The sequence below is a fragment of the Rhincodon typus genome, chromosome 37, assembly GCF_021869965.1.
Source record: "Rhincodon typus isolate 14 chromosome 37, sRhiTyp1.1, whole genome shotgun sequence".
In the NCBI taxonomy this organism is placed as follows: Eukaryota; Metazoa; Chordata; class Chondrichthyes; order Orectolobiformes; family Rhincodontidae; genus Rhincodon; species Rhincodon typus.
The window spans coordinates 4,700,553-4,727,230 of record NC_063368.1 but is presented as its reverse complement, the minus strand read 5'-3'; the positions used below and the strand labels follow the sequence as shown (position 1 = coordinate 4,727,230).

At 43.9% G+C, this 26,678-nt stretch overlaps 1 protein-coding gene across 2 annotated transcripts; it reads right to left on the bottom strand.

Moving 5' to 3' along the window:
• Positions 1 to 593: 593 nt before the first annotated feature.
• LOC109922716 (transcription factor AP-4-like) lies at positions 594 to 26,307 on the bottom strand. Of its 2 annotated transcripts, none has more exons than XM_020522750.2 (7): positions 25,806 to 26,307; positions 16,643 to 16,808; positions 15,440 to 15,538; positions 9,876 to 10,022; positions 9,012 to 9,158; positions 4,313 to 4,477; positions 594 to 3,932 (listed from the first exon to the last, which is right to left on the bottom strand). In XM_020522750.2, the coding sequence occupies exons 1-7, from the start codon at positions 25,880 to 25,882 to the stop codon at positions 3,639 to 3,641; spliced, it is 1,095 nt and encodes a 364-aa protein (XP_020378339.1). In that variant the 5' UTR covers positions 25,883 to 26,307; the 3' UTR covers positions 594 to 3,638. The 2 variants fall into 2 exon arrangements, with proteins under 2 accessions (XP_020378339.1, XP_048473672.1); XM_048617715.1 differs by lacking the exon at positions 25,806 to 26,307 and adding an exon at positions 24,221 to 25,711.
• Between the last annotated feature and the right edge of the window lie 371 nt (positions 26,308 to 26,678).

The window sequence follows — 26,678 nt, the reverse complement described above, 5'->3', positions numbered from 1 at the left end:
GGGATAGAACCTTAAGCCTGTTGTCATTTGGGAGTTGTTTCTTTTAGTACCAAAAGTAAAATGTGGAACTGGGGTGAAATTGTCACTTTTGCTCTCGCCATGTTATATTATAGAATCCCTACAGTGTGGAAACAGGCCTTTCGGCCCAACAAGTCCACACCGACTCTTAGGGGGATGCTCTATAACCCACCTAATCTACACATCCCTGAACACTACATGGCTAATCTACCTAGCCTGAACATCTTTGGACGGAGGGGAAAATTGAGCACCTGGAGGAAACCCACACAGACAGTCGCCCGAGGGTGGACTCGAACCTGGGTCCCTGGCCCTGTGAGGCAGCAGTGCTAATCACAGCCACCGTGCCACCCCCCAAAGGGAGTGGAGAATGCGGGCAGCAATTCCTCCTACCTCTCACATGCAAAGTAAGCGCTGTAGCATTTGAGCAAAGTGATGGCTGAAATGGACAGGGATCTTCCAGTATCAACTTGAGCAGATTGTCATCCTCCCTTCTGTTTAGGAAGCAATAAATAAAACATCCAGAAGTGTTGTTCTTCGAAAGAATTTCTCAGTAACACACAATATAATGAAACATCTATTTTAGAAAAAAAGCTGGTAGTGCTTTAATGACATTGCTGTATGTTAGAACATGAAGAAAATAACCAACTAACAATGTCCTGTTAGCCTCAATGCAGCTGGAGAGTCTGACACCCATAGACAAAGCTGTAGGATTCCTTCATGTACAGCATCCCTAATGTATGCACTTTCAACCCGGTCACCAATTATCATTCTTTATGCATGGTTCATATTCATTTATTGCTATTCTTCTACAGCCAGAGTACTCTAAAATGTCCGTGTTCATCCCCACCCTTGATGCTGCTAATTAACACCATCTCAGCTCAGTGAGATCTGTAATTCTATTGGCATGAGCATTGCAGCTCACCTCATGGAAGGGTAAGCACAAGTTCTGTTGGTGCAGCTCTTGCTCAGTCTAATCTTCAATGGGTGTAAATCACCCTCTGGTGCCCAGTGTTCAAGGATCACAGATGGCCTTTTACTCAAAACAAGTTTCTATGAATTGCAGAAGCACGTCACAGTCCATCTCAGTCTGCACCTGCTCTGGGTCTCAGAGCAAGAACGTAAATTTCTTCTCTCTAATTCACTTGAAGAGCTTTTCACAATTTCACTCTTGTCCATGTGGGGCTTTTGGCCTATGACAGTCACTTCCAGACAGCTGTAGACCATGTCTGCAGCAGGAAAAGTCAAAAATACCCAGGGCCACAAACCATCTTAACCTCAACCATAACTCCCAGTGGGAAACTAGCAGCAGCCTGAAAGAAACACTCAACTACTCCACTGGCACAGACTTGACATTGAATGGCTGATCATAGAGTTATTACAGCCCAGAAGACAGCCAATGAAACCAGGCTAAAAGCAGGGAATTGATGAAATGGTTACAAGTCTGCTCCGCCATTCTATAAAATCATGTCAGATCATTAACTCCACTTTCCTGGACACACTTGCTATCACTGTTTCCTTTGGTGTTTTTTTTCAATCCTGCTATTACTGTTAATCTCCTTTGATGTATCTCAATCAATGGATTGTGTTCTACAAGCAGACTTGGAGGGCATGCCACATTACTGGACATTGGGATAAGCCTAAATCCACATGGTTCACACCCATGCTTGTACAAAAGGTGACTGGGCAGCCAACGAGAAACTGCTAATCCTGTCAGTAGCACACCTGTAAATCCACCCTCTTTTTGAGTTGACAGAGAAGAAATCCTGAGGGCCTCTCTGCTCTGCACAGCTGAAACAACGTTCAAGATGACACATTTACACATGGAGTGCTCTTTTTAAAAAAAGAGCACAAACCATCAGTTTAGAGATCAAAGCCTTTTTTCAGAAAAAGTCACAAGTCAATCTTGTGCGCAAAGCATTACACTCAAATTGTTAAAAAGACACTACAACTTGAAGTGTGAGATTTTAAGAAAATAAACAAAATAACTTTTATAAACTCAACTTTAAGTGCTCTAAAAACATTTTATACAACCCTTGCCTCCCATACAATGCACAGATGGGAGTAGCACTGCTAAGACTGGGCTACACCAACCAGATTCTAGCAATGTACTGAAAGGCCTGGGACCAAAGATTGTTCTGCCACACGCTACACTGACAACATTTCATACTGTGGCTCATAAAAGATAATTCATATCTGTTTAAAAGACTGCCAGGTTCTTCTTTAACATTATCCCATAAATGCACTTTTTCTTTGAAAAAGAAATTGTGTAAAAAGATATCACCTACAATAAAGCCTTACATCAAACCCTGTAGTGACTCCACTATGCATCTGTACACCATGAAGCAGTTAGTCAGCCCAAATTGCTCAAAAAAAAAAATCTACATGAATGCAGAGTCCATCCAAAGTGTTCCCAAATTGGCTACAATCATTTTTAACAACCTAATCTCATGGCTCTTCCCACCCCTCCATTTCAGACCACGGGTAGAGCATCCCGAAGGTACAGGGTCACACTCTCGCTCATTTCAAATCTTTTGCTGCTAACCAGATATTTTCTCTTAAAATATTTTGAGAAGGGATTTGGCTTGATCAGTGTGTTTGCTTCATAACTGATTTTTAGGTGTAATATGTCTTGGGGTTCTTCCAATCACACAGTTCTATAAATGAATTACAGGGTGCAGTGCCAGCCCAGAAGGTCCCAGTTTCCATTTCTGGTCTGTGCAAAGTTGCTCTGAGGTATCCATTGCACTGCTAAATTGGATCTCCTGGGTCAGGCCAGGAATAAAGTAATGAAGCCTGAGCTCTTGCTGCCAATTCACTCTCCAGTAACCTTTCAGTAGAAAGTATGAGCATGCGATAAGCCAGCGTCAAACAATGCGCATTACTCCCCAGTCAAATTGACTGCCAACGTTTGTTAAGCAAGGTACGTACATTAAAGTCAGCTTCTAGAAGCAAGGAGAACAAATACAGGGCACATAGGTGAATGACACGGGCAAACTACCTCAATTGAGGCACAGCTTCCAGGGAGCAAGGCACAAAAAAAAGCAATAGTCTTTTGCTAGGAGACAAATGGTCCAATATTTTCTCACCTGGTCTTGTAATCGCACTCAGTCACAAGAGACATTTGCCCTTGCATTTTGATGCTTGATTATTTTGCTATTTAGATTGACACTGGTGACCAAATATCAAAAATTGGGCTGTTTAAAAAGTGTAATTTATATTTAAAAAGTTTACTTGCTGCTAATATGTGGTAGTTGCTAAAGTAAATTAAGTTTTGTGACAGATATTGGATTTACCTGGATGGTGTGAAATTATGAAGTCAGCCATATGTGCTAATAAATTCACTGACAGGAGATCCAGACAACAAACTTATCTCTCAGATGCAACTGGCCAGAGAGGAAACTGCAGCAATCTGAACTGGCCAAGAAAAATCAACCCCTTCCACCTTTATGTGCACAGAGCTGCGACGAGAGTACATTCAAGGCTGCTCTCACTCTGGAAGGATAGAAAGGAGTTAGTTTGGGAGGAATGCCACTCAAAGTTCCCTTAATCTCAAACTCTATAGACTGGCCACAATGTCCTCCGTTCCCTTGGTTCACACTGACACGTCTCTACAGTCTCCCTTAGAGGATACCAGTCCCTGGGACCAGTACAGAGGGAACTGGCTCCACCTCCACTTTGGGCCTCCTCAGCACTGCCAGCATATCTCTCCCATCAGTGTCCTGGCTTTCAGCCTCCACATCACTGAAGGAACTCTTGATTATCAGTGGCGAGGCTGTCACCAGCCCATGCCACTCCCTCTCCTCCTTGACGCCCTCCTGCATCCTGTCAAGGTTCACAAAAGCTGAGATTTCTTTCTCCACTCTCGCTGGCTCCTCTTTGATGCCTTGCTCGTTGGCTTCAATGTGCTGAATGGCCTTGGAAGAGAAAGAATATATTTAGGTGACTGCTGAAAACAATAAAATAAATTTAATACTGAGGTGATCCCTCTTGATTTGCCCTGTTATGGGAACATATGTCAATATTAATAGTCCCCTTTTATGAAATGGTCAGCTCTCCTCACCCCCACCCTGCTACTGTGCTGAAAGATCATCACTCAGCATCTCTGCACTCGCTTCAGGTCCTCAATTCAAATCTGCCAGAACTAGGACACCACAAGCCACCTCAGTCCTAACAGAAGGGAAGAGAAAACAACTTCCTGGACCAGAGTGACCACCCACAAGAGCAACCCTTCAACTCACTGTAGCTATCTGATCCTGTAAATGTGATAGTGTCCCTCTGAACCCACCTCCCATACCTGTACAATGGTGTCCAAGTTCTGTTTTGATGTGGACACTGTGTTGATGACAGAGCTCGGCGCCATGGTTACCACATTGACCTGGAGGACACTTGGAGGCAGAGGTGCTGGCACTATGACTGTCGGGTGTTGAGTTGGAGCGGGGGGACTGTGTGAGATAGACACCTAACAGGGAGGGAAACAAGAAACATCAGAAAAAAAAAATCACAGGCCGTTAAAAAAAAATTCAGTTGCATACATGGTGAAGGAGGGAGAGACAGGCAGGTAGAGAGAGAAAGTGGAAGATAGGATGAGAAATACAGGCAAGTGAAAAATGGATATGAAGGGACAGATGGGCATAGGGCAGAAAGAGTGGGTCAAAAACAGATAGAAAGGGAGGCATGCAGAGAAAGAGAGACAAAGAAATTGTTAAAATAGTTGAGATCTGACTCTGCAATATACCAACCACAGCGCCTCACTGCTATGTTGGTAAGTATGGGGTATTGAATCTGACATTCCAGTACTTTATTAGAAATGAGAGGAGTACTTTTCCATCAGTGATCACCTCCTTACCCATTCTCCCTTCTCAACATCATCAAGAAAAGGGGCAAGGAAAAGAAAGAGAAGGAAACACCAAGCTTTGTCACCCTCACTTCCCGAGAGTTTCTACGCAATGTGACACCTGCACATTTTTAAGGTTGGTTTGAATAACACTTGTGCTTGAATGGAGTGGCCATCTCACCTCCACAAATACTTCCCCACACATCAAGCCATTGCAGGGACAGAGAGGGACGGTCTCGAATAGAAAGACTTAATTTAAACCATTGGTATAGAGATGAGGAAGACACAAGCCATGTTTTTACTAGGTTATTTGCAGTCAAAGCATCTGACATGGAACTCAACGGCAACATGGTAACCCCAAAATTCCAACAGTGAAATATATTACTTAGTGTGGAGCTCAGAACTGGAGGAAGGCCATCCAGCCTCTTGAGCTTGTTCTGCAGTTCAGCTGGATCATGGCTAGTTGGGATCTTAACTCCATTGACCCAATTTAATATCCTCTTCCGACAAAAGTGTATCAGTCTTGGTTTTGAATTTTAACTTTGGCATCTACCCTCCCTCAGCCCTGTCTTTGCAGGATTTTTGAGGCAGAGAGTTCTAAATTCCTACTCCCCTTCATGTGAGCAATACTTTCCAACAACATTCCTGAGTTGCCTGACTATGATTTTAAGATAAAGCCCCTTTGTTGCAGATTCCCACCTGAGGAAGCAGTTTCTCTCCATCTCAATGGAATGCTTTAATCTTAAAAGACACTTCAAACTTTCTGCACATGAAGGAATACAAGCCCACTCTCAGCAACCTGCACACACAGTTTAACCCTTTCAGAAACTCCCAAACAGGAAGACTGCTGAGAAACCGTGACCTTTGGGAACCCACAGGCCCATAGAGTCATACAGCACAAAAACAGACCCTTAGGTCCAACTAGTCCACACTGACCATGGTCCCAAACTTAAACTAGTCTCACTTGCCTGCTTTTGGCCCATGTCCCTCCAAACATCTCCTATTCATGTACTTATCCAAATGCCTTTTAAACTTTGGAACTGTAGCTGCATCCACCATTTCCTCTGGTAGTTCATTCCACACCACGAACCACTCTGTGTAAAAAAAGTTGCCCTTCATGTCCTTTCTAAAATGTCTCCTCTCACATTAAAAATATGTCCCATAGTTTTGAACTCCCCCTAACCGTAGGGGAAAAAAAAAGTCATTAATCACCTTATCCATGCCCTTCATGATTTTATAAACCTCTACAAAAGGTCACCACTCAACCTCCTACACTCCAGTGAAAAAGATCCCAGCCTATCCAGCCTCTCCTTATAACTCAAATCCTCCATTCCCAGCAATATCCTGGTAAATCTTTTCTGAACTCTCTCCAATTTAATAATATCCTTCCAATAACAGGGTGACCAGAACTGCACACAGTAGAAGAGGCCTCACCAATGTCCTGTATAATCTCAATATTATGTCCCAACTCTTATACTCAAAGGTCTGAGCAATGAAGGCAAGCATGTCAAACACTTTCTACCTGTGAAACAAATTTCCAGGAGAAGGCAGAGTTGGAGCAGCAGACTTTGAGCAGGAGAAGAGTGATGGGTCTGAACGGAAGGAGCAGCCAGCTAGGCTGTGAGGCTGAGCTGGCAACAGATCAAGGAAAAATGCAACAGCAGCTGTGACCATATCCATTTACCGGAGAAAATCAAAACTAATCAACAGAGACAGAACAGTAGCACAGAGCGCCTAGAAAGGGGCAGTCAGCTACTTGCCCTCGCCACCAAGGCGGGTTAACTCCTTCAGGAATGTCAGGCTGGGAAGGGAATTCCCAAAATATAAGTCTCCCAATACATTCTAGAACTCCTGCTCAATTCCAGGGGCACAGAGGACAACTTATTATTAACTCATTGCTCCATATTATATGGGATTCCCCTCCCAGTTCCCTCCCCCTTGCCACCAACCATTGTCATCACTTCCAGTCCTTGTTAAATACTGATCTTGTAGCAAAGAAACAGGCCATTTGGCCCAAAAGATCCATACCAGCTCCCCATGGGAGAACTCCCATTTCACCCCATTAGCTTGTTGTGTTACTTTCTCCCAAGTTTCTCTTAAATACGTCAACACTATTCACCTCCCTGTGAGAGGAAATTCCAGATTCTGAGTGTAGATCTTTCTCCTCGATTCCTTATTGTATTCATTAATTATCTCAGATTTGTGAGTCCTAGCTATGGACTTTAAGGCCCGATGGCACAATGAACAGAAGTTCCAAGTTCAAGCCTAACCCCAGAACTTGTTTGTTAAGGAAAGTGCATTTATAATGTAGCCAAACAGATTATCCTTCCAACCAGCAGGTTGTGCACGCAGGAGAGATTGTTGGGTCACCCTTTAAATAAAATCATTTCGTAGGATGTCAACATCGTTGTTGCCCATCCCTAACTGCCCTTGAACTGAGTAGCTTGCTTGGCCACAGTTAAAAGTCACCCGCATTGTTGTGGGTCTCGAGTCACATGTAGCCCATACCTGGTAAAAACGACAGATTTCCTTCCCTAAAAAGAACATTGCTGAACCAGAACAGTCAGTGGTCACCATCTCCGACACTAGCTTTCAATTCCAGATTTATTAATTGAATTCTAAATTTCACCAGCTGCTATGGTAGGATTTGAACTCATGAGCATTAGCCTGTGCCTTTGAATTATTAGTTGAGTTACATCGCCACTAGGCCACTGTAATGGAAGGGAACCAGAGTCTCCACTATTACGATCCACATGACTGCAACATGCATGTAAAACAGGGTGCCTGTAGTTCTCCACTGGCTGGGGCATTGCCATTGAGAAAGCAATTTTGTACAGTTAATTAGTACCCTTTTCTTCTGTCGCATAAATTGTTGTGATGGTTTAAAAATTGGCATTCTTTTCTGTCCTGATGAAAAGATTTGACAAAATGCCTCTCTTTTCAACAATATCCACTTTCTGTATGACCAAATGACTGCTGTGCTGTTTGCTGCAACTGTTCTGGAGGTGGGCATCTTTACAAACTCCTTCCATTCCTGTTCAGCCTAATGGCAAAGATAGCAATGCCTTGTCACTAATCCCACCTGAGGACCTGACAGTGTCAGTCAAAGATAAATTAAATGTTACACACCAAAGCATGGGATGCAGCTGTTCCACTGTGCAAGCAGTTTTTATCGTTACCCCCATTCCCAGACAGAACGAATAAATCAGCAAAAGCCCTGAGGGGAGATGAGAAGACTTCTTTTAAAAAGCAGTGAGTTGTTGCCTTAAAATGAGTGGAAGCAGATTCAATAATAAAATTGAATGAGGAAGTGGATAAATACTCCAAAGGGAAAACGAATCGAGTAACTCAGAGAGCTGGCACAGGCACATTGGGCCGAATGGCTTTTTCCTGTGCTGTAGTTTGATGATCACAGTGGCAAGTAAGTGACTGAAGCAATAATACATGGGAGCTTTGTTTTTAAACAGGTACAGAGGGAATGAATGTGGACACCACAACAAGGTGCCTGGATATATTTGCATTCAGTCTGGCTGCTTCTGTGAAGTCTCCCGTTTGTGTTTTTCAGATTTAAATCAAATAAATACATGCCAATTTTTCACTCTACATTTACCCCCAACTTGCTGTAGCCCAGTATTTTAAAACAAAAGTAAAATGTGAACATTTTAAATGCATGTTAAAGACCCAAGTTGAAATATTGTGGTGTAAAAGTTTTCTAACTAAAAACCAAGGTGACAATGCCCAGACTTGTCAGTCAATAATACTGCCTCCTTAAAGGGATGTAGTAAATAAGAAATGTACTTTATTTGTTTTAAGTTAAATAGTCTATTGTTGGTTTTGCACCAGGTCCTGTGACATGCATTGGGTGTGGAAGGCCCCCACATAATGAAGTACACAGTACATTACTCTATCCACGCAAGATCAACCACAATTCCTTCCACAGCTCGGCTCCAATCTGGGCCTGGCCATGCCCCCTACGAGCAGGCCCACAGGGAGATATCCGGACTGGCCTCCTTGCACCAGGTGGTCAAAGTTCAGGAATAGGGGACAGATGTCAAGGAGGCAGCAATTTCCTCCATAGAGTGGAAGAGGGCATGGGGATATGGAGAATGCAGCCTGGTCCAGGCCACCCGAGGGAGGGGGGAGCTGCAGAAGGTGATACCTGTGCTGGTGTGTTGATGCTTCTCTGTTGCTCCTCCAGAAGCTGCCTCCGCTGGTCCAGTAGCACATCGTGCTCCTGCTGTAGTTGGGCCTGGTGTAGGATCTCCTTCAGCTCGCTGGGCTGCAGCTGTGACTCCAGAGCTTTCACCTACAAAAAGGAGAAAGGGGCCGGAAAGCCGATGGGGTCAGTGCCTGATGTGACTCCACAGAGTGATACAGCATGGACATTCAGTCTGTCAGCTCTTTGCAAGTGCAAATGAGTTAAGTTCTGCCCTCCCCTCCCCAAATTCCACTCCCACATCCTTGGAACCTTTTTTTTAAAAAAAAGTTTTTGGGGTATCTTCGTCCCAAATTAAGACAGGGTGTGGTCTTTGTGTGCAGTATGTGTGATGATAGGTGTGTCATGGTGGGTTGTGGATGGTAGTGGTGGGTGCTGAGTGTGGCTTTTCAGGACGTCCATGTGCTTCTGTGGCGTTATGGTCTGGATGCACACTTCATCCCTCAGCTGTAGTCCAGAGGGGTTCCTGTGTCCACTCAGTCCAGAAGCAGTGGTCAGATGGGGGACCTGACAAGAATTCTGAGCCTGCATTTCTCTGCAGCTGGCTCCAGTGGCACTTTCCCAGCTCCAGGGGGACTCCACGCTGTCCTTTCAGTGGGGAGGCCCTCACATACTTCAGCCAGAAGTGGGAACGTCAAGTCAGTGGAATTGGGCACTGTGTGAGGAATGTGACCAACAACCCAGTTGGCAAGGACATGGAGTCTGCTACCAAGCACAAGCCCGAGGGCAGGCTGAAGGGCCACGTCACAGGCAAATTGTGGATGGGCGCATGGTACCAGCAGCCCCTGGGGCAAAGAACCAACAAACCTTCTCTTCCAGTGTAATCCGGATCAGCCTCTCCTTCTCCAGGTGTTGCCTTAACTCAGCCAGCTCTTCATCTGCGGAATCCGGAGAACCGATCCCTTCATCGGATTCGTCACCTCGTTTCCGTTTTGGGGAGGAGCCGGAATATTCCTGGGTATAGGTTTGGGGGTCGAGGGAGGGAGAAGGAAAGTAGAAATCACATTTGTATAAGGCTCACTCAGCAAGGCTGTCAATACCATAGAAACATTGTGATACAGAATACGCCAACAGTAGTATTCCTACAATTTGATTTTGAGGAGGGATTACGTAAATGAGCTGAGCCTGGGAAGGTGATCTGACTATGGTTTTTAAGGACTTTGAATCAAACACAGGATAACAGAGAGAGTCACCTGCCTCCTGGTGGGAGACACCCAATGGACATTAAATTAAAATGAGAGCTAGGCCCATCAGGAGAGATGTCTTTTTTAACTGAAGGTTGGTGGAAGTATGAAACTTGTAATAATCAGCAGAGCAATTAAACATTTTAAATCGGAGATTGTATTCCTATTGAGAAAAAAAATCAGAGGGATATAGGAGCAAAGGTGAATGATTGAGTTAACACACAGATGTGTCACAATCTCATTGGTAGAACAGACTGAAAGGGCTGAATGGCCTCCTGTTCTTATATTCTAAAGACTCGTATTTGAATCACCCAAAATTAGGGATATAGATGGAACCAGTTCGATTTCACACATTCATCCTCCAATAGCAGGGACTCCAAGATCAGGTGTAACATGGACCAGGCACACAGTACAATTCTTGCCACCCTGACCTGGCATTGTCTTGTTCAGTATAAAAAGTGTCAAGTAAATGACCCAAAACTTATAAATAGCCGTGAGGTAGAACAGAATTTGAACACCACTGAAAACAGCAACAAGTCACCAAAGTTTTTCTGTCTTTCACTCATCAGGACAAATGCCAAATTTCAGACCATCACAACAATTTATACAACAGGAGAAAAGGAGACTGACTGGTCAGCAAGTTGGCTCTGATTGGCTTAGGTGCCACCATGGAGGCAGCAACAGGGAATCGTGCGCTCCCTGATCTTCTACCTAAAGAAAGGCTCAAGGCTTGAACAGCTTCCCCAAACTAGCCACCAGTTTAAAGTAATTGGTGAAGCTCATAACTTGGCTCATTTCCACTTGCTAGAAGTGACCTACAATATTTTGCAGGAACCTATCCTCTGCAAACAAAAGCAATACGTCCAGGCCTTGCACATGGCACCAAGAGCAAACAAGGACAATTCTTAAAGACACCATGCAGGGCAGATATACCAGGGGTGGGTGAGCAATGACACAGTGCTAGAGAATAAGGTCTTTATTCTACACAAAGCAGCTGTCCTCTCACTGTCCACCCTTCAAATTTAATAGCATTTAGATTCTGCCACTAAGATGGTAAAAAATGATGAAAGGGTCTGATTGGGGTCGATTTGGAGCAGAAGGTTTCACTTGTGGCAGAGACCAATCCTAGGGGACAATCTCCTTAAGATGGCTATCACGAAATCTAACAGGAAATTCAGGAGAAACCTCTTTCCCAGACACTGGCACTCCCTACCATTGCAGGAAGTGAAACCACGACAGGACGAAGAAAGGAGAAGGATAAGCTGATACCCGAGAAGAACAAGGCTGAGAAGAGGTTTGAGTTGCTTAATCTCAGACATGGACTCACTGAGGTGAATGACCTGTTCCTGCAAAATCCTACTTAAGCTGTGTAATGGAGAGCTGGGGGCTTCAGTGAGCAGCTCTTGTAGAACACAGGACTGAAACCATGTCTCTGGAGGGTTTCTGAGAAACCACCTCACTGTCGGTTTCACTGCTTTTGTTGCTGCACAGTTGGATGGGCAGCAGTTTCCAGCATTGACCAGTTGAGTAAGCAGTTGCTCTGGCAGCTGTGGCCCCTTCCCCAGTCAGATAGACAGTCAGCCCAGACAAAGCAATGCAGAACTAGCGGCAATGGAACAGAAATCAAATCAGCGGCACTTTCTGTAGCTGCTCATTTTCCTACATGGATCAACATTTTCTTTGAACAGGACGGTAGAAGGAAAAGCAGATAATTCAGAACGCTGTCTCTAATCTCAGCAGATTTTATGAACCACTGAGCTTTAAGCATATACATTTACTTATAGTACTGGAATATGCAATACTGTGAAATGCTGCCCTCACTGAATTACATAATACACAGAAAAAGGCTGTTTGGCACTGCACGTCCCAGATCACAAATATAAGATGGTGACTAACAAATTCACAAAGGATTTCAGAAGAAGCTTCCCGAGAGTGGTGAGAGTATCCTATGGACGAGCTGCAGTGTATGGTATTGATGGATGGAAGAAACAGCTAAGAAAGTATGTGAAAGGCTGAGGTATAGAAGGATCTGCTGCTAATAGGTTTAGATGAAAAGAAGTTGAGTGTTAAGCATATCTCTTGGCAGAGGTTTAGTGGCTGCTCCTGTGATGCCCACTCTATGTCTTTCTGCTTCCCTTTAAACATATCCAAGTTACACTCAAACCTTAGCTTATTAAAAGGAATCTATTATTTCATGGGATGTGGATGTCACTGACAAGGCCAACACTGGTTGCTCATCTGTAATTGCTCTTGAACTGATTGGCTATCCAGGCCATCGCAGAGGGCAGTTAAAAGTCAACCACATTGCACTGGGTCTGGAGTCACATCTAGACCAGACCAGGTAAGGATGGCAGTTTTCCTTCCCTACAGGACGTTAGTAAACCAAATGAGTTTCACAACAAATCAACAACAACGCCATGGTCACCATCATTGAGACCAGCTTTTTATGTTCTTGATTTTTCTTTAGGAAATCATTGGTTGAATTTAAATTCCACTAGATGCTGTGGTGGGATTTGAACCAGTGTCCCCAGCACTCTGGGTCACTAGGCCAGGAACATTACCACAATGCCACTATCAAAGTGGTCAAATCTGCATTCCCATCAAGCAAGAATCTGATTGGCGTATGTGTTACCATGGAGAAACCAACTGGCTCCCTAAGCTTCCAAGTAAATTTTGTTTGCAAGGAAAGGTCCCTGCACCTGATTGTTTGAAATGGGGCATTCTTGCATTTGTCCTGATGAGTACAAGATGAAAAGATTCAGCAACAACTCTCTTTTCAGCAATCTTCAGTTAAGGGTTTGTAGGCATCTAACAACTGATAAATTACGTTGCTAGAGAGACCAGTATCTGCAGAAAACAGGGCCTTGTGTATGTAACTTCCAGTATTGTGCAAGTGGGCCACACTGTCAGTCCAACTCACCACAGTCAAAAAGAACACGTACACATACTGTGATCAAAAAAAACTGAACAAAGTAGCTGAAAGCTGTTCTCCGGTTCATTCCTCAGGGCAATGCGTTGACGAATCAAGAGTCAACATGCCAAGTTAAATTTAAAGCAAAGCCTGACAGTTAACTATCAATCATCATCTAACTGGTGCATTCCTAATGTCAACAGTTTTACTTGCCAACCAATCAGTACCATCTGCTCATACAAACTGAAACATTGTTCCCCTTTACATTATTCTATTCAACAATTTTTCCAGTAGACTTAGAATCATAGAATTTTACAGTACAGATGGAGGCTATTCAATCCATTGTGTCTGTACCAGCTCCTGAAAGAGCTATCCAACTAGTCCCACCCTCCAGCCCTATCTCCATAGCCCTTTAAATTCATCACTTTCAAATGTCTATCCAGCTGTCTTTTGAAACCTCTGATGGAACCTGCCTCCACCTGTCTCGCAGGCAGAACATTCTAAATCCTAACAACTCTCAAATCAAAGAAGTTTCTCCTCATCTCACACCTAGTTCTCTTGCTGACAATCTCGAAACTCTAGGTACTGACATACCAACCAGTGGAAACAGAATATCCTTCTTTACTCTGTTAAAGTTGTCTATAATTTTGAACACCTTAATAAGGTCACCTCTTAATTTTCTCTGGTCTAAGAAGAATAAACCTAATTTCTTCAATCTTTCCTTTGTATACAAAATTCCTCATTGCTGGCATCATTCTAGTAAATCTCCTCTGTACTCTCTTCTGGGCTTTAACATCTTTCTTAAACAAGGTGTCCAGAATTGAACATAATACTCCAAATGTGGTCTGATCAATGATTTGTAGAGGTGCAGCAACACTTCCTTGATTTTATACCCAATGTCTCCATTTATAAACCCAAGGATCCTATAAGCCTTCTCAACAAATGTTTCAACTTGCCTGGTCACCTTCAGAGAATTATGCACATGAACCCCGAGGTCCCTCTGCTCCTGTATTCCCCTCAAAGTTGTACCACGAGCCAGTATGGTCTCTCCATGTTTTTTCTACCAAAATACATTACCTCACATTTCTCTGCACTGAAGTTCATCTGTCAGGTATCTGCCCAATTGACCAATTTGTCCATATCCCTCTGAAGTATAGGAGTTGGGAGGGTCATGTTGCGGCTGTAGAGGACATTGGTTAGGCCACTTTTAGAATACTGCGTTCAATTCTGGTTTCCCTGCTATAGGAAGGATATTGTGAAACTTGAAAGGGTTCAGAAAAAATTTACAACGATGTTGCCAGGATTGAAAGGTTTGAGCTATAGGGCAAGGCCCAGTAGGCTGGGGCTACTTTTCCTGGAGTGTCGGAGGCTGAGGGGTGACCTTAGAGAGGTTTATAAAATCATGAGGGGCATGGATGGGGTGAACAGCCAAAGTTTTTTTTCCCCCCAGGTTAGGGGAGTCCAAAACTAGAGGGCATAGGCATAAGGTCAGAGGGGAAAGATTTAAAAAGGGACCTAAGGAGCAACTTACTCATGCAGACAGTGGTGCGTGCATGGAATGAGCTGCCAGAGGAAGTGGTGGAGGCTGGTACAATTACAACATTTAAAAGACAAATGGATGGTACATGAATTGGAAGAGTTTACAGGCATATGGGCCAAATGCTGGTAAATAGGACTAGATTAATTTTGGATATCTGGTTGGCATGGCCAAGGTGGACCAAAGGGTCTGTTTCCGTGCTGTACATCTCTATGATTCTATAAGTTGCTCAAGCATTATCCTCAAATTCACTATTCTCCATAGCTTAGCACCATCTACAAATTTAGTAATTTGTTCATATTTGTCAAAAATGTTATTTTTGTTGTCTTTTATCCTCTATATCAACCTGATTTTTGGATTGTTAGAACCTCACGAATTGACTCCCATTATAAAATACGTTCACTGTTTGTGAGGTTTTCCAGGAGTGAAACCCTCACATAAATCCACCTGTAATTCATCTAAACCATTCACTATGCTAGAGAGAGTTCCACGTTCTCACCGATTTGTGAATAAAGAGGTTTCTCCTGAATTCGCGATTGGATATATTAGTGACTATTTTATGTTTCCATTCCTGAATTTTGATCTCCTCCTTGGAGATGCGCAGTGTGGAAGCCCAAAGCATTTGTCCATTTTAACCACTGAAACTTAATGCACAAAGTGTGCTGTGACATTCCTGTAAGGCCAGCAAGTGGTTCTTACATTGGCTGCAGGTTCCATGCCAACCCACTCTCCTGCTCACCTGGACCAGTCTCTTTAGATGTGCGTTTTGCTGCACCAATCGGGTCTTATCCTCCTCCAAAGCAAAGATATACTCAGCAGTCTGCTGAAGGATTGCTGCCTGTTAGAAGAGAGGCACAAGAATCAATCACCTTCCAGAATTTATTTTCTGTACGTTTTTTCAATCAATCAATCATGTTATGACACATCGCTGCAGCCATCACATCCCAAAGTGGGACTTGAATCAGGACCTTTTCGCCCAGAGGTAGAGATACTACCACTGTGCTGTAAGATTCCGAAAAGTTCATTGCGCACTGCGTTCTACAACAACTTGCATCTATGTGGCACAGTAACATCAGCAAAGGGTCAGGGCAGGCAATCAATAGATTGCAGAAAGAGGCCAGTTGGAAGAAAGAGTCACTAAGGAAGAGAGGGAGAGATGTAGAAAAATGGAGAGGTTTTGGTGGGGGGAAATAGCAGCTGAAGGCACAGTTCCCAAAAGGGTTGATCGAGGTGCCAAAGTTGGTCAGTGGGAAGTGCAGCTCACTAGTTGTATATGTATGAACCACAAAGTGTCAACCCCATCAGGCAAGGACAGATAAGGAGACTAGCTCCCATGTATCACTCTATAAGACCATAAGAAATAGGAACAGGAGCAGTCCGTTCAGCCCCTCGAGCTGCTCTATCATTTTATAGGATCAAGGCTGATTTGACATTCCTTACATCCACATTTCCTGTCTTTCTCCGTTACCTTCGATTTACCGACCGATTACCCAATCTATCTCAGCCTTAAGGACTCTGCCCCTCAGCGCTGTCTATGCAAAAGAGCTCCCGAACCTCCACCTTGTGAGCTAGTTTGGGAATGGAATTAAAAAAGCTCATAGCACGGGTGGGGGAGGCTCAGAGATTCCTGTGCTGTCGGAGATTAGCCAACACCATCAGGCTGATCGATCACGGGAGCATCACAGTTAGTGCCGAGCAGAGTCAGGCACCGGGGGAGCGTGGGGCAAGGCAGAAAACTGAGACCATGAGCCAACAAGAAAATAAAATCTTAAAACAGAAGCACAAAACAAGCTGTGGATGTGTAGTTCAAGTCTTTAGGAAAGCGTTGCGCAAAGCTCCAATTTTAAAAAAAACGCAGGAAAAGCTTTTGTTTGCCAGGCGCCAGGCTGCTCGCTCAGGACAATGGAAGGAAGGAAGATGGATCCTGCAGGTGTGAACAAACCTTGCTGAGTTTCTCTCCATCTGTGTGAGGCAGCAGCACTTTGAGCGACTGGAAGCCAGCATTGATACTCTGCATGCGCCGGCGCTCATTGCTGTTGGCTATTTCCCTGCGGATCCTCCGGTCGTGATCCCGCTGGCTCTCCGGTGTCAGCGCGATGTTCGAGAGGCTGCGGTGAACGACAAGAGACAGAGAGACAATAGGAACTGAGACCATCAAATCAAAATCGCACGCATTCCGGAGATCTCAAATTTCAAAAAAAAACACACAGAAACTGCTGGAGAAACTCAGCAGGTCTGGTGACTTCTGTGGAGAGAGAAAAACACAAAGTTAACAAAATAAAGACCTGCGGATGCTGAGGATCTGAAACAAAAGTTGAAATTGCTAGAGAACCTCATCAGGTCACTGGACTCAAACTCTCTGTTTCTCTGTCTCCATGTTGCCTAACATGCTCCGATTCTCCAGCACTTTCCTGAAACAGAGTTCATGTTTGTAGCCTAATATGACTTCTTCAGAACAGGAGAAACTAAATTCCAAACAAGCAGCAACATTTTGAGTCCTAACATTGGATGCCACAGGAGCTCAGCGTTAGGGACCCAGTTCAATTCCAGCCTCGGCTAAAACGTGGACTTTGCATGTTCTCTCCAGCTGCTGGGTTTCCTCCTACAGTCCAAAGATGTGCAGGTTAGGATGGATTGGCCATGCTAAATTGCCCAGTGTCCAGGGCTGTGCAGGCTAGGTGGGTTAGCCATGAGAAATGCAGGGTTACAGGGTGGGGTCTGGGTGAGATGCTTTTTGGAGGTTTGGTGTGGACTCGATGGGCCAAATGACCTGCTCCCACACTGTAGGGATTCTATGATTCAGTTTAGGTGTATGTCCTGTGTCGTTAGGTTCCCTGGTTTAAATCATACAAATATTCTGATCTTAGCAGTCAGTTCTTTTAAGGACAGAATTTTAATGAATGTGCAGAAGTGTCTGAGCTAAGCTGTGACATAGATGTGACATCAGTGGTCATGTGCTTGGATTCTGCTAGCAGGTTGCAACCTGGATAGCTGGGAGATTGCTGTTCTCTCATCTACACTCTGCTAACAGTTCTTTAAAAGGAACTCAGAAGTCAGGCCTGAGCTTGCATGAAGATCTGAAAACCCCACATTGAAACTTAGATCGCAAGGTGGTGTCAACATGGTAAAGTCACTTAAACTAGTAATCTAGAACCCCAGGGCAAAAGTTCCTACCATGGCAAATAGGGACATTAGATTCCATAAACTAAAAAATCTGGGATAAAGAACTAGACCAATGGTGATTGTGCCATCATTGTTAATTGTTGGGAAAAACCCATCTGCTTCACTAATGTCCTTTAGGGAAGGAAACAGCCATCTTTACTTGGTCTGGCCTACATGCAACTCCAGACCCACAGCAATGAGATTGAACATATTTTCTAATCAATCCATTGAGAGATGTTTTGACATTCCTCTTGAGCAGGTGGGGCTTGAACCCAGGTCTCCTGGGCCAGAAATAGGGACAGAGCCATAAGTGCTCTAGCAATGTGGTCGACTCCCAAATGTCCTCTGGGCAGTTTAGGGATAGGCAATAAAGTGCTGGCCAAGCCAGTAACATCCATGAACAAATTTATATTTTAAAAAAATGGCTAACATGTGATTCAGCGCAGTTTCAGGCCCTATTCCCACTTTCCTCTCTGCTGGAGTTCCACCAGTTTGAGATGGTGTCGTGATCACATTTAAGGAGGATACCAAGCACGACCACTGTGCGATTCACATTTGAAGGCAAGCAGTTGCCCATTCTTCACAGATAGGATAATAGTTGGGACCGAATGGCCTTTAGACAGTACAGGATTTCCCTTAACCCAGGTTCAACAGTCTAACAATTAATTCCATCACACCCACAATCTCACTCCCTCCACTCGACCCATGTTGACCAATTTGCCAGATTCTGCAATATTGTCACCAGATTCTCAGCAAATCCTGGTCTCTCACTGCACTTAGAATCTGAATCTGAGAGGATCTGGAATCCTGTCACGAGGTAGCTGAAATGCGTGGAGAGGAGGGAGTGTTATGGACCAGACCAAACCCCCTCAAAATATTTTAAGAAGATACCTTTAAAATAAGAAAAAGTTAGAGTCTAGGCGAACTGTCAGGCGTTGCGTTCCGGATACAATTCGATTGGTCAAACTACTTGACTTTAGGCAAAACATACTTTATTTTCACACTACAGTTTAAAATACAGACAAAAAAAAAGGAATTGGCTCAATTGTAACTATCAAAATAATATATATTAACTACTAATTATCTGTTCCAATATAGTAATATCCCATAAACACCCCCTTGACAAAGGCAAATTGAGTAAAATAAGGTCTCACATGCAATTTGAGCAACAGGAACAGAACCCCAGCTTTTAGCTGTAACAGGGAGACGAATAAGAGCTTCTATATCCAAAAACCTAAAACTAAAAATCCTGGTTCTGTTGGAGCTTGATACCACCCATTCAGGTTGCTTCTATTGTACCAACTTTTTTAAAAAAAGCACAAGGTCTCACAAGCTGTTTACTTTATTTGCTTTGGAGCAGACTGTTTGACGCCTCTGCCTCCACCTTTCTTCATAATAAAAACCAAGATAAAATACACCTTACACCTCATTGTCGCAGGAGAGAGGCTGATATGTGCAGCTGTTGAGCTGAATAGCCTGAATTAGTTGCTGTATTCTATGTAAAATAAAACTGAAAGAACTGCGGATGCTGTAAGTCAGAGTCAAAAAATAGAAATTGCTGGAAAAGCTCAGCAAGTCTGGCAGCATCTGTGGAGCGAAATCAGAGTTAACATTTTGGGTCGAGTGGCACTGAAGGATAGAGGATGGGGGTAGGGGGCAACATTAGGTGATGGGTTTAGAGCATTGAGTAGTAATGAACGTGTAGGGCATTGAACAAGAAGTAGATCATGTCATGGCTGACATCCAATTTTCTGCAGTTCATCCGTGGCGATATTTTTCTTTTTAAATTAACTCAGTGACGACACTGTATCTTGGCGCTTTGCCCCAGTCCTCTGTAATGCATTTTGAAACAAAAATTAAAGCAGCGCTTGGACCAGCCCAAGTTGTTTATCAGCAAGTGCTGGAGACGTGCTGCTCACAGGGCCCTCTGTCCCACAGCTGGGTCCGTGCCAGAATTCACTTCTTGGACCCAGTCCAACATTCAGAAAAGCAGCCAAAGTCTCGAGTGGCAAACGGAATATCCGGCCCAGGTGATCGCAGCAAAATGAACAAACAGCTGCAGCAGACACTGGCTGCCTGGCCTCAGGACTGGGCTGTTAGCAGGCCCAGAGGTCCCAAAATACCAAACTTCCTCCCCCTCTCTATCGCTTACAACTGGGATATTTCTATCAAAGTCAGCTCTGATCACACAACGCCAAACCTTAAGAGTCAAGCTGATGTTGTTAAAAGACCTTCTTGTGCCACCTCAAATTTTGCTGTAAAATCTTCTTTACTCTTTGAGAAACACCCACACGCTCGGAATCAGTTCCTTTGAGAGGGGCTGCCACCTGGCCAGTGAATCTGAATCAAGAGGAGTCCGTTCAGCCCTTTGAAGCTGTCCCACTGTGCTATTCGATTGGGACTGATTTGTACCTGAGCTCCATTCCTGGCCCCTTGATGATCTAAGCAAACAAAATCCTGACATTCATCCGTCTTGAAAGGTCCAACAAACCATGGCTTTTGGAGGGTGTGTATGTTTGTCTGTCCCATCTCCAGTTTCTCTCTCAAATATATGTCCTTTGACTCAATCGTCGAAGGCAACCTTGCTCTTTATCTGGCCAATCAAACCTTTAAATCCTCAATCAGATTAGCCAGAATCTTTTGCTATCAAGGGGACGGATACAAGGCTGACACAACTGTCCTTCTAACTTAACCCTTTAAAACCCTGCTCTCATTATAATGAATCTGCTTCACCATGCTCCCTCACAACGTCACCCTCCAACCCTCCTAAGATTAACTGCCAAAAACTGAATTTGGTATTCCAAACAGGGTCTATGGCAAACTGATTGCAATCACAGGGGAACATTATGCTCCCTGAGAATTCCCTGTGGATGAAAACCTAACCATCACCAACAGAAATTATGCAAGGAAATAGCCACATACTGGGTATTACAGAGCTAGCAATACCTCTGGGACAACTGTGCTGAATGACTCACCTTGTTTGGGAATAGGGAGGAGAAGGTTAGAAAGAGAAAATTCCCTAATGTGTAGCAAAACCCTTTCAAATCCCTCCTAATCCAATTGTTACAAAGTATTTTTTCAACATTTGAAAAACATCCAGATACTCGGAACAAGATTAAGGGTCATTGCTAAAAGAGCCAGAGGTGACTAAAGTAAAATTAGCAACTTTCGAAAGGGAAATTAGATATAGAAACTTACAAAGGAAGAAACTGCAGGGATATGGGAAAAACAGCAGAGGAGATATCAATTGGAGAAATCTTTTGAAAAGCCATCATGGGCACAATGGGCCAAATTGCCTCCTTCAGTACTGGATCAGCCTGTGACTGCGAGGACTTTCATTTAAATGGTGCTTTTCATAACTGCCAGAGGTCTCAAAGTGCTTTACTATCTGGAAGAGTGGTCATTATTCTCATATAGGATATGCAACAAGTCATTTGTGTTTAACAAATCCCCACAAACAGGAAAGTGATTAGAAAGACTGATTATCTGGTCTTTGTGATATTGATTCAGGAATAAATATTGCCCAGGACACTGGGGAGAAAGCCCTGGAAAATCACGGGATCTCTTACTTCAGCAATGCAGCTGGGGCCAAGTTTAATGTCTCATCCACAGGACAGTAGCTTTACTTATTCTTTCATAAATACAGCCAGGAGGAGGCCATTCAGCCCTTTGTCTGTGCCCGCTCTCTGTAAGACAATTCATCCAGATCAATTACCCTGTCCTTTCCCCAAAGCCCTAGCAAAGTTTCCTTTTCAAAAAACGATCCAATTCCCTTTTAAGAATCCCTACTGTGAGTCCACACCACCCCTCCAAAGAACATCCCACCTACACCCACCGCCTGTACCCTATCACTGTAATCCGGCATTTACCATGGCTAATCCACCTAACCCGCATATCCCTGGACACGAAGGACAATTTAATATGGCCAATCCACCCAACCTACACATCTTTGGACTACAGAAGGAAGCTGGAGCACCCACTGGAAACCCACATACACATGGGCAGAATATGCAAACTCCACACAGACAGTCGCCCCAGGCTGGAATCAAACTCTGGCACTGTGAGGCAGCAGTGCTAACTACTGAGCCACCATGCTGCCCAATGCCTCAATTGATTCTACCTTGGATTATTCCCCACCTGCTTCAAGAAGACCACCATCACCCCAGAGCCAAAGAAAAATCGTACAGCGTGCCTCAATGAGTATCGCCCCCCCCCGGGCTCTGACCTCCATAATTATGAAGTTAGTCATGCTCACATCAACACCAGCCTACCAAATTGCCTTCATCCTTTGCAATTCACCTATCAGTGCAACAGGTCCACAGCAGATGCCATATACCTGGCCCTACACTTATCCCTGGAACATCTAGACAACAAGAATACCTATTTATTGACTACAGCTTCGCCTTCAACACCATAATTCCAAACAAACTTATCTCTAAACTCCAAGGTCTTGGCTCCTCCCTCTGTAATTGGATCCTGGACTTCCTGAACCATACTGCAACAAGTAAGGATAGGCAACAGCACGTCCTCCACCGTAATCCTCAATGCCCGGTGCATTGCAAGGCTGTGTACTCCGCCCCCACTATACTCCTTATACACTCGTGACTGCGTGGCCAAATTCTGCCACAACTCCATTTACAAGTTTGCTGATGACACCACCGTTATAGGTCAGATCTCAAAACAACAGCGAGACAGAATGCAGGAAAGAGACAGTCGCATGGTGTAAAGACAATCTCTTCATAAACATCAGCAAAACGAAGGAGTTGGTCATTGATTTCAGAAAGTGGAGTGGAAGGCATGCCCCTGTCTGTATCAATAGTACTGAGGTAAAGATGGTCGAGAGCATCAAGTTCCTGGGAGTGATCACCAAACTGTCCTGGTTCACCCACGTTGACACTACAGTCAAGAAAGCACAGCAACATTGCTACTTTCTCAGGAGGCTAAGGCAATTTGGCATGTCCATAAAGACTCTTATCAATCTTTATAGATGCACCATAGAAAGCATTCTATCCAGATGCATCACAGGGTGGTATAGCAACTGCTCTTCCCAAGAGCACAAGAAACTATAGAGTCACAAACACAGCCCAATCCATCACGCAAACCGGCCTTATATCCACTGACTCCGTCTATACTTCCTGTTGCCTCAGGAAAGCAACCAACATAATCAAAGACGCCTCCCACCCGTTATACTCTCTTCCACCCTCTTTCGTCAGGCAAAAGGTATAAAAGCTTGAATATACGTACGAATAGATTCAAGAGCAACTTCTCCATCACTGTTATTAGACTTTTGAACAGACCTCTCAAATGTTAATTTGATCTCTCTCTCTCTCTCTCTCTCTGTACTCTGCTCTGCTACCCTGATGCACTTTGTATGGTACAACCTGCCTGTATAGCATGCAAAACAATACTGTATATGCAAAACAACACTGTATCTTAGCACACATGACAACAATAAATCAATCTTAGAAGGTGCATTGAAATTTTAACCAATTGCTTTGTGCAAATGTTTTTCCTCATGTCATGGGATATGGGCATTACTGTCTTCACTGTCATTAATTTCCCATCCCTAATTGCCCTGCAGAGCTGCAGTTCTTGAATTGCTGCAGTCCATTTTCTGAAGGAACACCCACAGCGCTGTTAGGAAAGGAGTTCCCGGATTTTGACCCCGTGATAGTGAAGGAATGGCAATATATTTCCAAGTCAGGATGATGAGTGGCTCGGAGAAAACCTGCAGGTGATGGTGTCCCTGCTCACCCACTACCCTTGTCCTTGTGGAAGGTGCTGTCTAAAGAGCCTTGCTGAGCTACTGCAGTGCATCTTGTATTGACAGTATGTAGTGCTGCCACTGTGTGTTGGTGGTGAAGGGAGTGAAAGTTTAAGGGGGAGATGAGATGTGTTTTGTTCTGGACGGTATCGAAGTTTCTTCAGGTGGAGATGATGGACAGGCTTTGGGGATTCAAGAGGGGAGTTATTTGCCACAGATTTCCCATACTCTGCCCTGATCTTTTAGCCGCTGTATTTTTACGGTAGGTCTAGTTCAGTCTTGTCAATGGTAACTTCCAGGATGTTGATATTTAGGGATTCAAAGATGACAATGATATTGAGTATCAAGGGGAAACAGTTAGAATCTATCTTTTGGACCTGGTCATTGTGTGGCACAAATATTACTTCCAACAATGCTGCACCTGCTCAGTATTGCACTGGAGTGTCAGCCTTAACTTTTGAGCTCAAGCCCTACAGTGGAACTTGAATCTTGTGATTCAGAGGCATGTATAGGATCCACTCAGTCACGGCTGACGCACAGCAACTGCATTTTGGGTTAAGGCAACATAAAACGGAATAGTTACTTTTTACTTACAAAAAACACAAGCAGCGATGAAGGAGCAGAACATTATACTAAGAAGATCCTGCTGATACAATGGACTCTTATGGTCCTGTACACATCCAGGAGTGTAAACACAAATCAGTTCGAAACACCCCTGAGTTCACGCCCCCTTGCGACGTTGCCCATCACAATCCGACTACAGCTTCGTCAACCAATCGTATTCGCCAACAGTCGAGTCAATTGCAGGTCCATTCATAAAATTCACCACATGTCCCTCTCCAAAACTTCTTCAATGAGTTCCAGGACAGCGGATCTTATGCTAATACGATAGTACGTAATAAATTACTGATATAAGTTTTTTTTTTAAAAGAGAGAAATCGTTTGTTTCGTCTTCCTCAAACTGATTTTTGCATTTTTTCCTCAAGACTTCACATTCATGATAAATCGGGTATATTTTGAACGTGTATGGAGGTCATTACATTTCTCGAAAACTGGATAAGGTGGTCAAGTTTCTAAAACAAATGTCTGGTAATTATGTATCTAAGGCACTCTTTATGATATTAAAATTTAACTCAGTTACGTCTTCCCATTTTAAAATAAAAGATTGAGAAGTTTGAATTAAATAAATTGACCATTCATTAAAGTTGCTTTGCGATGGTTGTTTGGAGACACTTTCCCTCAACGTTAGCGAAATCTTATTGCGCGGCGACCAACAAAATATGGCACTGGACTTGAATTGGATTTTTTTTCCTACGGGGATGTTGCGGTAAGAGTGGGCACATACGTTTAAAAATATGTATTTAAACCCAACTCCTCTCAGATCGGATGACCCATCAACACGCAAATATTCTCTTCTCCTGGCTCCTCCAACGAGAAATGCATCCGAAACAGAGTTATTAAGCACGCTTTAAAATGCTCTCTCACAGGCTTGTACGCAATTCCTACTACTAAGAACAACAAACAGACAACAGGGTTTCCTCTCTCAAATCCTGCGAAAATAAATATTGAAGTAGAACTTGCGATTCGTTAAAGGAAAAATGAAAGATAAAACAGATGGGAGTGGAGAAGAAAATGTAACTTTTGCTTGTTTCGAAGGAGGACACGAATTTCTAAAAAAAGTGGGAGGGTCCCTCTATTACAAAACAAATTAGAGAGGAGAGCAGCGGCCATTATCTGTTGGACAAGAAGCTAAGAAAATCTGATTGAAAAGGGGTTGCAGCCGAGGGAATTCCCCACGTGCGCAGCCATTTGGAACGTTGATACATTATTAAATGTTGCAAACTTTGGATACAATCGCTGCGAGATTCCAAAATGGAACGTTTGGTGATCCAAGCGAATCCCACGTGGTTGTCTCCCGCGACTGCTGCTAGGATCCCGTCTCCTAGTTTAGCTTTATTGCCAGTACTTTTTTTTTTAAAAAAGGACCATTTTTTTCCAGCTGCTTTTCTGCTCTTTCTGCATTCTCGCTTTATAAAAACTTGACCCTTCCCTCCGGCGCAAAGCTCTGGGATTGCCCCTTCCAACACCCATCCACGTGTAGGTGGTATCTAAACATCTCCCTCTCCTGATGTTTCTCCATTGATACATTGTTTCGGAAATAAACAAACTGGATACAAACCTGCATAAGCCTCCAATCACTTCTTTCTCCGCCTTGCGGAATTCTTGCAAGGTCTTCTGCCCCGCGTAATAAGCCATCGAACCCTTTGCATCCAGTTTCCAAAACACACACAAAAAGAGCAAAGCTGTTGTTGGCAGACTCGCGTGTTTTTTTTAAAACACGTACGGTGTTGTAGTAAAAACATTCAGCAATGGCGGGAAACAGCTGGGACCTCGTGGTCAGCTGGAGCCGCAGCACCGCTTTCTGCTTCCGCACAGCTTTCCCTGGGTTGACAGCCGCTGGGTCTTAGCGCTCGCTGGCTTCATGGTGAGATTCCCCTCTGGCTACTTTGCGTCGTCCCCGCTGGGAAATTGCTGACCGGGTGACTGATTCTTCGCCACGGCAGCGGCTGAATGGAATTGCAGTTAGGGTGGTGTATCCGGAGTATGTTTAAACGGATCAATTCATTGGAAGAATATTCGTAATTTGTTTGAGGGTTGTTGCGGGGGGAGGGGTTTTAAAATTGGGAATACTACCAGAAGTGTTTTGGTTCTATTGGCAACATAGACTATTCTCCGTGCTCCACCGACGTTTCCAGCCACCGCCGCCAGAGATAAGGGTGCACAGAGTAGGTTTCTAGCTGTTCCAAGTTTAAATTCGGCAATGCTTTCACTGTCGTGTTGTTAGGGGTGTTCTCTGAATTTATTATCGCTGCTGAGGGTGATGCAGAGTGTACAGAAGCTGATGTTTCCGGAGTTATTTCGAAGTGAAGATGACTGGGGCAATAGTGAGTAATCCCCCCGCCCCAGGAGTGAGCTAGATTTAAATTCAGAGATAGTAGGAACTGCCGATGCTGGAATCTGAGATAACAAGGTGTAGAGCTGAATGAACATT

What these genes read in the sequence shown, in the direction of transcription:
- LOC109922716 (XM_020522750.2), bottom strand. Translation starts at nt 25,882, where the DNA reads ATGGCTTATTACGCGGGGCAGAAGACCTTGCAAGAATTCCGCAAGGCG. An exon ending in ATCTAAAGAGACTGGTCCAG is followed by an intron (nt 10,023 to 15,439) that starts GTGAGCAGGAGA and finishes ACCTATACCCAG; the next exon opens with GAATATTCCGGCTCCTCCCC. An exon ending in ACTTGGACACCATTGTACAG is followed by an intron (nt 3,933 to 4,312) that starts GTATGGGAGGTG and finishes TTCTCTTCCAAG; the next exon opens with GCCATTCAGCACATTGAAGC.